Source organism: Gobio gobio, assembly GCF_949357685.1.
Source record: "Gobio gobio genome assembly, chromosome: 12".
In the NCBI taxonomy this organism is placed as follows: domain Eukaryota; kingdom Metazoa; phylum Chordata; class Actinopteri; order Cypriniformes; family Gobionidae; genus Gobio; species Gobio gobio.
This window is the reverse complement of record NC_137105.1, coordinates 16221758-16236343: the sequence shown is the minus strand read 5'-3', so window position 1 is coordinate 16236343 and position 14586 is coordinate 16221758. Positions and strand designations below refer to the sequence as shown.

Genomic DNA, 14586 nt, shown 5'->3' with positions numbered 1-14586 from the left:
TAAATATATCATCTTTGTATCATCTATTAAACTCGTTGCAGTGTTTAAACACGTTGCAGTAACTTTTTTCAACGTGCTTTTCCAGACGTAACGAGTGGCCCTGATGAATCGCAGGCAACGGAGACCAGCGTGTTTTCCCCCGCGGTCACCAGTACGTTATAAAGCTGACAAAAATGTGTATATATTTAAAAACTGATGTGTAATCCTGAATGGTTTTGTTGTTTTTAATTGTAAATTTAAATTGCCCATGATAAAATTTGCACACTGGGCATTGTTCAAGCTGGGCAAACAATTGTTCATTATTTGTAGTGAAAACACTTTAAATAATTAATTGATGGTTTCTATTGTTTCATGGTTGCCTTGTGTATTAATTTCCATGTGTTTCTGTGCAATTTTTCTACTTGGAGAAAAGGAAAAAGGACTGTGACTTTTTTGATGCACTGAGGGACATGGAGGATGCTAACCGGGCCATCCTTCAGCATGGACAAGAACAGCCTGACCAATATATGCAGCTGTTACTGGAGAGCCAGGCCGAGGAGAGATGAGGAGGCAAGAGCTGGCATTCCACCAGTCAGAAGCGGAAGAAAGCAGACGGCAGCAGAGGGACTTTCAGACCGGGTTTCTGTCTGTTCTTGGACAGTTTGTCCAGTCGTTCAAGAAGTAGCCACAATGACCAGCCGCTTGAATGAAGCATTTGCTCTACCACATTTGTACTTTATATATTGTACATGTTGGCACAGCTCTTGGAAAGGTTACTGAAAAATACACTTTTTTTATATTGTTGTTTTCACATTTTATATTTTCATTTTATTGTTCTAGTAATTTATTTGTCTTTGCACACTTTTATTTAAATTTTGTAAGAACTAATCTGTCTAAAATAAAGTAAAATGTCACTGTGTCTTTAATTTCCACATTCTAACTATATAACCACATTCTAATTGTATTCATATAGTGTAGGAAGCAAATAAAAGGGCTGCTGCTCGCAAGTCTTTCTGAATATGCACATAAACATCTAGAAACCCCAAATATTATATTTTTAAATGTATAACTATGTGAATGTAGTATAATAACTTATAACCACAACTTAAGTGAAGCCATAAGTGTGGTCCTGCTTCATTTCAAATTTGAGGAAGAAGTCTCTAAAATTATGCATTTAATGAAGCATATTGTAATACTAGTCACGTGATTTTTTTTTTTGTGAATGTTAAGAGATGTTATTGTGATAAAAAATAAAATACTTGCAGTCTAGTACCTAATCTTTCAACTGCTTAATTCAGTCTATTGTTTTCATTCAATTAACTTTTCACACATCTGTCATGACTGAAACCTCATTATCCTTTTATAGAAAATGTTTTGGAATTGAGCTATTACAACACATTCAGATTTTGGATTGCCCATCATCCCATTTTGCATTAAAATGGTCAAACCAGGTGAAAGTGCACGTTTAAATAAACAGTGTTGGTAATGTGTGTACATAATCAGCAAAAGCAGCGCTGCTTGCATCACCTACACGTGTTATTGTTGCAGACAGTTTCGCGCAAAAGTGATTACTGTCCGTCGGTAACTGGGAGAAGCAGTCGCGCGCATTCCCACGTCACCGGACTAATTTGCCTAATCTCCCCGGTACTTAATGCTGCCTTCACGTGCTATCGGAAATTTCCTAATTCCCACTTTAGAAGTCGTGATTACGAGCTTGTTGCATTCAAGTGCTTTGTTGTCGGAGTGAACAGGAATCATGGTGGACACCAGGTTATTCTTGCCTATTTATTGGGAAAATCGTATTAAAACCATCATCATTTGTAGTCTCCCATGCACCGACAACCATATAAACATTACAGATAGTCCGCTTTCTGCTGATTCTGTAATTTCAGTCAAATGAAGGCTATTTTCGCTGTGTACCAAACATACAATACACTTCATATGATTACTCTTACATGTAAATATGTACTACGTTAATGTCAAGACAAGACGACCAAGCTGTTTTGGAAAAAAACAACAATAAAACCACACCTGCCACAGCAGTCCAGCTCCCGCCACCATGTTTAACGCTTATGACACGCCCATCTCGGGAATTGGGGTATCAAAATTATTTCCGAACTTCCCAGTGGTAAACACGACATCAGAGGGCGTTCGTGTGCAATTTTTACCTAGGAAACTCGTATTTACGATAATTCCGATAGCACGTGAAGGCAGCATTAGACCGCGGTGGAAACGCAGATTGTAGCAGGTCTGGGGGAGAAAAAGTTCCTGGGAAAAAAGTTCCTGGTACAAATAGTTCCGGGTAATTTCGGTGGAAACGCGGCTTATATTGCCTGTATATACAACCTTGAGGTGTCACTTCATCACCAGAAGGAATTGGGATCCACTCAACATCATATCTTGCTTCACAGCATGTCAATAGGACAATCTTGTCCACACATTGAAACTTTATTTCATTTTTACCCAATACCATATTGGGACGTTCTTCAAGAATTATAGTTTGCCACTGAATGTAAGGTATTGTGTCCCTTTCTATTATACAAGAATATCTACCTGCAAGAGAATTAGTTTATTGTTTTCACACACACACACACACACACACACACACACACACACACACACACACACACACACACACACACACACACACACACACACACACACACACACACACACACACACACACACACAATATTTTAAAGAATGTTCTGGCTACTCTTTTCCATATAATCAAAGTAAATGGGGAACCAATGACAAAAAAGCACCATCATTTGTATATATATATATATATATATATATATATATATATATATATATATATATATATATATATATATATATATATATATATATAGTACTCTTACAAAAAAAAAAATTCTTACATATAAGTACTGTTATTCACTTAATCAAATCTTCCTCAGCTAATTTCATTGCAATAACCACAGGTGAATAACAACATTTTGGTCCGTTCATCACACAAAGTGATTTTATGGTTTCAGAAGACCTGGAATATGGTACACAAGATGTATGATTGATTTTTTCTTGTCACAAAAAAATAGTTTGACGGTCTGCGTCCATTCACTTTTGTATGGAAATGATTGGCTAGTACATTCTGTTACATTTGTCATTTTGTGCTCCATGCAAGAAAGACATTTCTTTGAGTTTTACTCATGACATGAAGTTGAGAATATATACAAAGTTCAATCATGAAACTCTATTAATCGCAGATTGGTTCATTCAGTTCTACGACACCAACCAATCGGAGGTACTTCCTCATTTACGTGGCTTTACTTATACCGTATCCTAGCAGCTATCCGCACGCTGCGCAATTATGAGAACTCCGGTTATCCCACCTCCTCCCCAGCGCCACCTGTAGAGATCTGCTCGGGGTTACATCATTCTGTAGCAGCCTTCCTTGTGTTATCTTGACTAAGCTGAACATTATGTATTTGCTCAGCAGCAGCAGCAGTAGTAGCGTAGCAGATCTCGTCCGCCAAAATCAAGCCTATGTACATTCTATGGTCTATGCTAATAAAATGCTGGTTGATTCTATTTCACTCCGAGAGTTGTCATGATTGAAATATATATATATATATATATATATATATATATATATATATATATATATATATATATATATATATATATATATATATATATATATATATATATATATTTTTTTTTTTTTTTCATTTTGGTTGAATTATTCTTTTAATATACCAAATTAAATGCTCTATCATTGATATATCATTGATACGACAAAGATAAATTATGTGTGACTCACCATTTTCTCTCTCGGTAACATTGTTCACAATGAGAGTGCTACTGTCAGGTGAAATGAAGTATCTAATGGTGTCTAGTGTAGGATCTTGGTCATTCACTCTCCATGTCATTGCACCCTTAACAGACTCTGGATGAATACATCTAAGCTCCATCTTTTGAAAGGGATACCATTTTTCCGCGGTGGACAGGTTCTTTTGTTCTGAAAATTCGTACAGCTCAATATAACTTTCTTATCATTTCTGTGTATGTTGGTAAATCAACATAACAATCCATGAGCAATAAATACCAAAGGTGTGGTGATAGAACTGTATAAAATGTTTTAAGAGTAGATACAGTCCCTTACCACTTTCCGAAAAAGCATTTAAAGCTACAGGGATTCCGTCCTTCCAGAGAGTTCCTGAAACCAGTTCATGTACTGATCTAAAATCATTGCTGTTAGTACCTATAGGGCTGTTGGGACTGTTGATTTTTACTCTAATTTCATAGTCTGCTATAATGCTACCAGGCCTATGGAGCAACACACAAACCACAACAATGAGAAGACGCTGTTTTAACGTAATGTTTAAACCATTAATTTTGCACCTTTTAGTAAAAGTTTACATTGTAGACTTTACCTGAATTTAGTGACTTTTACTGAATCATCAATGTAGACAGACAGAGATTTGTAACCATTTTCAATCTGTGAAAAGTAGAAGTAAGCAATGCTAAGACCATTGATAAAACTGAAATACATTGATAAAACTGTTAGTTTGTAGTTTTCATAACGAAATGACACAGTAAGAATCAGAGACATTTAGACTAGACCTGAAATAAACAAAAACACATTGTATTAAACATACACCAGTTACGAAATAACTGGAATAAACTGGAAAGTTGAACTGGAATATCTTGTTCAGTTAATTTTTTCCCCCACAAACTTTAATTCTTATTATTTTAAGTTAACCATAAACAACAAATATTATATATGAAATTTAAAATACTCACCGCTGACCTAATAGCATTTGCATATCTTTGGTACATCACTTCATTGGGGCTGTTGAGACTGGTATCAAAATTTTTATTTACTCTCATTGACATTTTAAGAACTGAAAAAAAAGTAAGAGCTTTTGAAATAGCAGTGTTTTAATATACCAGACAAGGCAGCATCTTGAATGTGTCCATACAATAAGTTGTTTTTGGGCATCTAATAGCTGTAAAAATGTTATATTATACGGGTTGTCTTCAAATGTTTTTTGAGCAATCAGTTTTGCATTTAACAGTACACACCTTTTGTTGTTGCAGCAGTTGCCGTTGTAGCTGCTTCAGTAGTAGTAGGTGTAGTAGCAGCAGTAGTAATAGTAGTAGTATATGGTGTAGCAGCAGCAGCAGTAGTAGTAGTAGCAGCAACAGCAATAGTAGTAGCAGCAGCAGCAGTAGTAGTAACAGCAACAGTAGTAGCAGCAGCAGCAGTAGTAGTAGTAGCAGCAGCAGCAGCAGCAGTAGTAGTAGCAGCAAGAGTAGTAGCAGCAGCAGCAGCAGTAGTAGTAGCAGCAACCGTAGTAGTAGCAGCAGCAGTAGTAGTAGTAGTAGCAGCAGCAGTAGTAGTAGCATCATCAGTAGTAGTAGCAGCAACAGTAGTAGTAGCAGCAGCAGCAGCAGTAGTAGTAGTAGCAGCAGCAGCAGTAGAAGTAGCAGCAACAGTAGTAGTAGCAGCAGCGACAGTAGCAGCAGCAGTAGTAGTAGTAGTAGTAGTAGCAGCAGCAGTAGTAGTAGTAATATGAGCTGTAGTAGCAGCAGAAGTAGTAGTATGAGCTGTAGTAGCAGCAGAAGTAGTAGGAGGAAGTGCAGCAGTAGTAGTAGTAGTAACTGTAGTAGCAGCAGAAGTAGTAGTATGAGCTGTAGTAGCAGCAGAAGTAGTGGGGGAGGTGTAGTAGCAGCAGAAGTAGTAGGAGGAAGTGCAGCATTAGTAGTAGTAGGAGCTGTAGTAGCAGCAGAAGAGGTAGGGGGAGGTGTAGTAGCAGCAGATGTAGTAGGGGGAAGTGCAGAGTTACCTAACTGATCCACTTTCGCGGCACGACTGAAGCGTGGTGTTGTGACGCTTCCCCTCATGTGTATGTTGATGGGCGTTCCTCAAGTTTACCGCTATGGGTGTGCGTTTGAGCCAGCGGGGAATGAAAAGCAAAGGACCGGCGAGAGACTTCCCTCCGTCTCCATGTGCTCTACTTCTATTGGATAGTCACGTTGCGTTCAACGGATCATTTGCATAAAGTTGAGCTTCGGCCAGCTTTTTTGACGCGCGACATTTGTTCAAATGCAGCGCCACCTTCCCGGAATGCTTTGCGTGCGCGTTAAAGTCGCTTGACATCACCCATAGGAATAAAGTGGAGTGCGGCGCGACAGAAGTGTTGCACGGACAAATGGATCAGCACCCTTAGTAGTAGTAGGAGCTGTAGTAGCAGCAGAAGTAGTAGGGGGAGGTGTAGTAGCAGCAGCAGATGTAGTAGGGAGAAGTGTAGCAGCAGTAGTAATAGGAGCTGTAGTAGCAGCAGAAGTAGTAGGGGGAGGTGTAGTAGCAGCAGAAGTAGTAGGGGGAAGTGCAGCATTAGTAGTAGTAGGAACTGTAGTAGTAGCAGCATAAGTAGTAGGGGGAGGTGTAGTAGCAGCAGATGTAGTAGGGGGAAGTGCAGCGTTAGTAGTAGTAGGAGCTGTAGTAGCAGCAGAAGTAGTAGGGGGAGGTGTAGTAGCAGCAGATGTAGTAGGGGGAAGTGCAGCGTTAGTAGTAGTAGGAGCTGTAGTAGCAGCAGAAGTAGTAGGGGGAGGTGTAGTAGCAGCAGAAGTAGTAGGAGGAAGTGCAGCATTAGTAGTAGTAGGAGCTGTAGTAGCAGCAGAAGTAGTAGGGGGAGGTGTAGTAGCAACAGATGTGGTAGGGAGAAGTGCAGCGTTAGTAGTAGTAGGAGCTGTAGTAGCAGCAGAAGTAGTAGGGGGAGGTGTAGTAGCAGCAGCAGATGTAGTAGGGGGAAGTGCAGCAGCAGCAGAAGTAGGAGCTGTAGTAGCAGCAGAAGTAGTAGGGGGAAGTGCAGCATTAGTAGTAGTAGGAACTGTAGTAGTAGCATAAGTAGTAGGGGGAGGTGTAGTAGCAGCAGATGTAGTAGGGGGAAGTGCAGCGTTAGTAGTAGTAGGAGCTGTAGTAGCAGCAGAATTAGTAGTAGGAGCTGTAGTAGCAGCAGAAGTAGTAGGGGAGGTGTATTAACAGCAGAAGTAGTAGTAGGAGCTGCAGTAGCAACAGAAGTAGTAGGGGGAAGTGCAGCATTAGTAGTAGTAGGAACTGTAGTAGTAGCATAAGTAGTAGGGGGAGGTGCAGTAGCAGCAGAAGTAGTAGGGGGAAGTGCAGCATTAGTAGTAGTAGGAACTGTAGTAGTAGCATAAGTAGTAGGGGGAGGTGCAGTGGCAGCAGATGTGGTAGGGGGAAGTGCAGCGTTAGTAGTAGGAGCTGTAGTAGCAGCAGAAGTAGTAGGGGGAAGTGCAGCAGCAGTAGTAGTAGGAGCAGCTGTAGTAGCAGCAGCAGAAGTAGTAGGGGGAAGTGCAGCAGCAGTAGTTGTAGGAGCTGTAGTAGCAGCAGAAGTAGTAGGGGGAGGTGTAGTAGCAGCAGATGTAGTAGGGGGAAGTGCAGCAGCAGTAGTAGTAGGAGCAGCTGTAGTAGCAGCAGCAGAAGTAGTAGGGGGAAGTGCAGCAGCAGTAGTAGTAGGAGCTGTAGGAGCAGCAGATGTAGTAGGGGGAAGTGCAGCAGCAGTAGTAGGAGCTGTACTAGCAACAGAAGTAGTAGGGGGAAGTGCAGCAGCAGCAGTAGTAGTAGTAGGAGTTTTAGTAGCAGCAGAAGTAGTAGGGGGAGGTGCAGCAGCAGTAGTAGTAGGAGTTTTAGTAGCAGCAGAAGTAGTAGGGGGAGGTGCAGCAGCAGTAGTAGTAGCAGCTGTAGTAGTAGCAGATGTAGTAGGGGGAAGTGCAGCAGCAGCAGTAGTAAGAGCTGTAGTAGCAGCAGATGTAGTAGGGGGAAGTGCAGCAGCAGTAGTAGTAGGAGTTTTAGTAGCAGCAGAAGTAGTAGGGGGAGGTGCAGCAGCAGTAGTAGGAGCTGTAGTAGTAGCAGATGTAGTAGGGGGAAGTGCAGCAGCAGCAGTAGTAGGAGCTGTAGTAGCAGCAGATGTAGTAGGGGGAAGCGTAGTAGCAGCAGTAGTAAAAGGAGGAAAATTTGTAGTATTAGGAGTAGTTGGTGGTGGTACTGTTGGCACTGAACAAACCATAAACAATCAATAATAGAAAAAAAAACACATTATTAGTCAATACATTTTATGAACCTTTTTCAAATTTATTTAGAAATGTAAATGTACAATTAAATATATTTCACAAAAAATTGTTTCAAAAGAGTACAAGGTGCACTAAATAATTATACATACTGTATATGCTTTGCTGCCTCTTTCTTCCTAAACAACAGTTATGCTGCCCCCACCTAGTCTGACAAGCCAGACCCACATCAAGATGTTGGGTCTGGAAACTCACCATTGACAGGGCTCAATCCGAGGGGCGGGATAAACGGTTATCTGTCAAATTACCTCTGCACGCAATTGGATAGCGCCACAACCAACCGAAGCGGAGCTAACGTTAGTTGATAGATTCAACTCCGATTACATCTTCCTTTCTTATAGTAGTGGGAAGTTCGGATCATTTTACTGACTCGGATCTTTGAGTCTCGTTCAGCAAAATGAACAAACCTTTTTTCGAGTCATTTCGAGTCATTTCGTTAATTTCAGAAAAATATAATTAAAATGACATGTTAAATAGCCCAACCCATCTAGTACTTATGAAAATGTTGATTACATTTGTAAAACTAAATAAAAAAAATAAACTATACGGTACTGCAACCAAAGCCAAATGATAAGAAACTGAAACGTTTCATTAATTGATTAGTTGTTGGGTCAGGCTATTGCAGTCTAACTGTTAGTTCACCTCACCTCCTGATCCAAGACATTCTTTCTTTTGCAACTTCATATTTATCACGTTTGTTCTCCGCCTCTCGTGTTTTCGAACTCCTCGAGACGTTAGTTGTCGACTCGTCTGTGTCTGACTCTGATCTGGGGCTGGGCCATGTGACACAAGTCCGGGAACAGAATGATTAGTTCATCTTTCGAGTCTCGAGTCTCGAGTTCGGGTTTGAGTCTTTCGTTCTTCCTGTCAGTCCCATAGAGTCTATGCTGTCAGTAACGGAAACAGAAAAGATTCGTTCTTTCGAGTTCGGGTTTGAGTCTTTCGTTCTTCCTGTCAGTCCCATAGAGTCTATGCTGTCAGTAACGGAAACAGAAAAGATTCGTTCTTTCGAGTCTTTCGGGTTTGACGTTTGAGCCATTCGTTCTTTTGTCATGTGTGACTTCTCGTCTTGAACACTAGTTCACAACCTTTTTACAAACAAGCACGTAGTTATTTTTTTTATTTTATTTTTATTTTTTATATATATATAATTCTCAGTTAATATCAGACATAAACAAATATGGGAAATATATTGACTATTCAAGTCTAACATCACAAATTCAAGTCAATTAGACTATTACTCATTTTGAATCATATAGCACAAACACACACACGCATACATATATATATATATATATATATATATATATATATATATAGATAGATAGATAGATAGATAGATAGATAGATAGATAGATAGATAGATAGATAGATAGATAGATAGATAGATAGATATAGGTGCTATAGGCCTATAAGCTATGTTACAAAGGTTTAGGTAACATTTTTAAACTGATTTTTATTCATTAATAACACAAGAACAAAAAAAAATAATAACTCAATAGAGAAAAATAAAATACAGTTGATTCAAAATGAGTAATAGTCTAATTGACTTGAATTTGTGATGTTAGACTTGAATAGTCAATATATTTCCCATATTTGTATATGTCTGATATTAACTGAGAATTATATATAAAAAAAATTACGTGCTTGTTAGTAAAAAGGTTGTGAACTAGTGTTCAATACAGTGACAAGTCACGTGGAATGACTCAAACGTCAAACCCGAAAGACTCGTAAGAACTAATCTTTTCTGTTTCCGTTACTGACAGCATAGACTCTATGGGACTGACAGGAAGAACGAAAGACTCAAACCCGAACTCGAAAGAACAAATCTTTTCTGTTTCCGCTACTGACAGCATAGACTCTATGGGACTGACAGGAAGAACGAAAGACTCAAACCCGAACTCGAGACTCGAGACTCGAAAGATGAAATAATCATTTTTGTTCTTTCCAGTACAGATTCAGCGTAATGCGCATGCGCGGTCAACACAAAATGAACGAATCACTCTCTGAGACAACTCGGTAGTCCCGAGTCATATTAAAGATTCGTTCAAAATGAACGAATCGTTCATGAACGACACATCACTACTTTCTTACGAATGACTTCAGTGCCGTTCTTTGTTCTTTCCTCAAAGAAAAGCTTAACTCCAAGTCTTCCAGAGTCGTGGCCAAAACCGATTTGAAAGACGCTGATCGTCAGCTTCTTTGTTTACCTGTGGCACCAAGAACCTCCGCAACTCATTCCGTCATTATGTTAAGCCCGCCCACCGACTCTATACACGATGTGATTGGCCTGACCAGAGTTTGGTTTTTCCAGCTCTGAGGTCAACCGAGAGTTGCTAGACTACACTCACAGCAAAATACATTTTCTTAGACAATGTCAGAGTTTAAGGCAAGTTTGTCTGAAGCTTGTTCATGTCAAAATGGTTTCTGATTCTAACGAAAATAAATTCCGACTCAATAAAATCAAAAGTAGTATTCATTTCATTAGATGTAAAAAACGGGCAATTTAGCTTGTATGAGTGACCCATGTCATTTGGCCAAACAAACAGACACTCACATTTACACTGATACTGCGTTTGGTTCAATGAACACACTGAAAAGCAGAAGAACAGACTCACAGACTGAAGAAACACTCATGATGTATAAAGTTTAAACTTAACTAGTTAACATTACAAAGCAGAGACAGAGCTCATACCAGTAGTTATGTTGATTTCCGTAATGTTAGTGCTGTCACTGATCATGTAGGGCAAATTGAAAGACATCAGAAGGGTCCTCAGCTGATCAGTGATGCTGCTATCCACCCTATTGATCTGAATTTCAATCAGATATTCAGTCAAAGGTAGAGTCTCTGTAGAAAAAAAGGGGGGGGGGGGGGGGGTTATATTTACATTTTTACATTTACATTTATGCATTTAGCAGACGCTTTTATCCAAAGCGACTTCCAACTTGGGGGTACAATAAGCGATTGGTCGTGAAGAGTCGAGTGAGCGCAACAAGTGCCTGAAATACTTAGTCCGTGTACATTTCTCAGTGTAGCACAGGCTAGAGTAGGGCGGGAAAGAGGAGGAAAAGAGGAAAAGAAAGTTTTTTTTTTTTTTAGGAGGTTAAGTGCTCACGGAAGAGATGAGTTTTTAGTTGACTTTTGAATGTTGTCAATGAATCCGCATTTCGGATGGCGGTGGGCAGATCGTTCCACCAGCAGGGAACGTTGAATGAAAATATCCTAAATATATGAAATATATGAAAACCAAAAGTTCACCAAAGGAAATTATTAACAGTTAATATTTATTTTTAGGCCAAAGGATATAATGCATGTATAAATAACTCCAGCATGTATTTAAGCAGCTTTTATCATAGCTGAAAACTAGGGATGCCACAATTCTCAATATAATATTGAACCGTTCGGTACGGCATTCACGGTTCAATACGCGCTTGTGAATTGTGTTTTTTTCGGTTTTGCATTTAATTAATAATTTTTCTACAAATTCTATCATTTGCCTCCATCCCAATATACTGAACAACGCGACATACATTCACATCACACGTTAGTGGTAGAGTTATACTCACGGAACACTATAGTTATTCACAATCACGAAAGTTCATTATTTGCATGCGTTTTAAAGCCTTGCCTGCTCATTCGCGTGCGCGGTTTTAACATGTGCTTTTCTGAGCACGCGCACTAAACGCCTGTCAAACACGTGATTACAGGACTAATTGTTGTCTAATACTGTCAAATACACACAAGGTTAACATAAACACAGTCGGTTATGTCTAAAGTGAAAGTAACATCGCGTGTGTCTGTATATTAGATGTAGGCAGGTCTTAAATTGACAACAGCGCAGCCTAGTGAACACGCAGTCCTTAAAGGGACAGTTCACCTCTAAAATGATGTCATTATTTACTCACTCTAATATTGTTCCAAACCTGTATTCATTTCTCGATGACAGAATTTTCCTTTTTGAATGAACTATCCCTTTAATGTTAATACAACAACAAAAGACAAAGAGAAAATCACTCACTGCTCTTGACTGAAAAACTAATACAGTAGCTTTAATAAGAATCAATGTATATTTTATAGTGAAGTCTATGTGGTGTTTTGTTTTTACATTCATTCATTCAATTTCATACTTTAATGCTGCTGTACAGCTCTGAGCTGCCCCAGTGTAAATCTTATATATATATATATATATATATATATATATACACATATTTTTTTATTTTTTTATTTTTTTATATATATTATACAATACACTAGGAATACAAGGTTTTTTTTTAAAGTAAAGTTTTAAGTTTAAGGTAGGTTTTTTAATTATTTTAAGTAAAATAAAGAGTATTGCAATAAAACAAATTCTTTTTTCTCCTCTCTTGCTGTTCCTGTCGCCTAAGAATAGAATAACAAAAAAATTATGTGACAAGCCATCAGAACCGAACCGAAAACCGTGGTTAAAAACCGAGGTATGTATTGAACCGTGGACTAACTGTATTGTTGCATCCCTACTGAAAACATTTTCAGAAACTCACAGAAACAAAGTGTAGACAGAAACAGTCATAATAGACTGAATCGATATTTCTGTCAAATTTACTTACAATAAATGTCATATAAATAATTATGAAGTATATTTTCATGCTCACCACTGCATGGGTTACTGATACTGACTGATTGATTTCTATTTGTTACAGTAAACCCACTCAAGCAGGAACAGTTGTAACTCCCAAGTGAGTTGGTGCAAAGAGAGTTTAGACCACATAACTCTGTTGTCTTCAGACATTCATTCACATCTTTATTACAAAAACAGATGAAAAAGTATTGCTGCATTTATAAACACTTATGGGTTACATCTTTTTTATTATTTATGTGTGGGCAAATAGAAAAAAAAAAATGCTAGATTATTATTTTCCAAAATCACAGTGATTCTAGGAATTACCTCTACATGCGTTATTGATGCTGATTGGGAGATTTGAGTCTGTTGCAGTGAATCCATCCAAACATGAGCAGCTGTAACTTCCTATTTCATTTGTGCATTTGGAATTTGGACCACATACAGATGGACCGACGAGACATTCATTAGTATCTATGAAGTAAAAAAAGAAAAACATTATATATATATATATATATATATATGTACAACCCCAAATCAGAAAAAGTTGGGACAGTATGGAAAGCGCAAATAAAAAAAAAAGAAGTGATTTCTAAATTTACTTTGACTTGTATTTCATTGCAGACAATATGAACAAAAAATATTTCATGTTTTGTCTGGTCAACTTCATGTCATTTGTAAATATGCATCCTTTATATTCAGACCTGCAACACATTTCAAAAAAAGTTGGGACAGTAAAGCATTTACCACTTTGTAATGTTGCCATTCCTTTTCACAACACTTAAAAGATGTTTAGGGACTGAAGACACCAAGTGATGAAGTGTTTCAGGTGTAATTTTGTCCCATTCTTCCTGCAAACAAGTCTTAAGGTGGGCAACAGTACGGGGTCTTCGTTGTCGCATTTTGCGCTTCAAAATGCGCCACACATTCTCTATTGGAGACAGGTCGGGACTGCAGGCAGGCCAGTCAAGTACCCGTACCCTCTTCCTCCGCAGCCAGGACTTTGTAATGTGTGCAGAATGTGGTTTTGCATTGTCTTGTTGAAATATGCATGGACGTCCCTGGAAAAGATGTCTTCTTGAAGGCAGCATATTATGCTCCAAAATCTCTATGTACTTTTCAGCATTAATGGTGCCTTTACAGAAGTGCGAGTTACCTTTGCCAAGGGCACTGACACAACCCCATACCATGACAGACCCTGGATTTTGGACTTGTTGCTGGAAAACAGTCTGGATGATCCTTTTCTTCTTTGGTCCGGAGCACACGGCGTCCATTCCTCCCAAAAAATACCTCAAATACTGATTCATCTGACCACAGTACATGTTTCCACTGTGTGATGGTCCATCCCAGATGCCTCCGAGCCCAGAGAAGTCAACGGCGCTTCTGGACACTGTTAACATAGGGCTTCCTTTTGGCACAGTACAGTTTTAACTGGCATTTGTGGATGTAACTACTTATTGTGGCACTTGATAAAGGTTTGCCAAAGTAGTCCTGAGCCCATGTGGTGATATCGCTTATAGATGAATGACGATTCTTGATGCAGTGCCGCCTGAGGGATCGGAGATCACGGTTGTTCAGCTTAGGCTTGCGCCCTTGTCCTTTATGCACTGAAATTCCTCCAGATTCCTTGAATCTTTTAATTATGTTATGCACTGTTGAATGTGAAATATCCAAATCTCTTCCTATCTTTATTTGAGGAACATTGTTTTTAAACATTTCAATAATTTTCTCACGTATTTGTTGGCAAACTGGCGATCCTCGGCCCATCTTTGCTCCTAAAGGATTTGACCTTTCTTGGATGCTGCTTTTGTACCAAATCATAATTACAATCACCTGTTGACATCACCTGTTGACATCACCTGTTTCAAATCACATCATTATTTAACCATTT

General features: G+C 38.9%; 1 protein-coding gene across 1 annotated transcript in view; it reads right to left on the bottom strand.

The window, feature by feature from the left end:
• The window catches only part of LOC307135660 (adhesion G-protein coupled receptor F1-like), a gene marked incomplete at both ends in the record, with an annotated part of 33649 nt that extends 22811 nt beyond the window's left edge, over window positions 1–10838 (bottom strand). Inside the window, 6 exons of the mRNA XM_079832233.1 lie at window positions 3764–3961; window positions 4205–4269; window positions 4377–4441; window positions 6157–6953; window positions 7547–8023; window positions 10793–10838. Of these exons, the coding sequence (XP_079688359.1) occupies window positions 3764–3961; window positions 4205–4269; window positions 4377–4441; window positions 6157–6953; window positions 7547–8023; window positions 10793–10838 (1648 nt within the window). The remainder of the gene's footprint in view (window positions 1–3763; window positions 3962–4204; window positions 4270–4376; window positions 4442–6156; window positions 6954–7546; window positions 8024–10792) is intronic.
• Between the last annotated feature and the right edge of the window lie 3748 nt (window positions 10839–14586).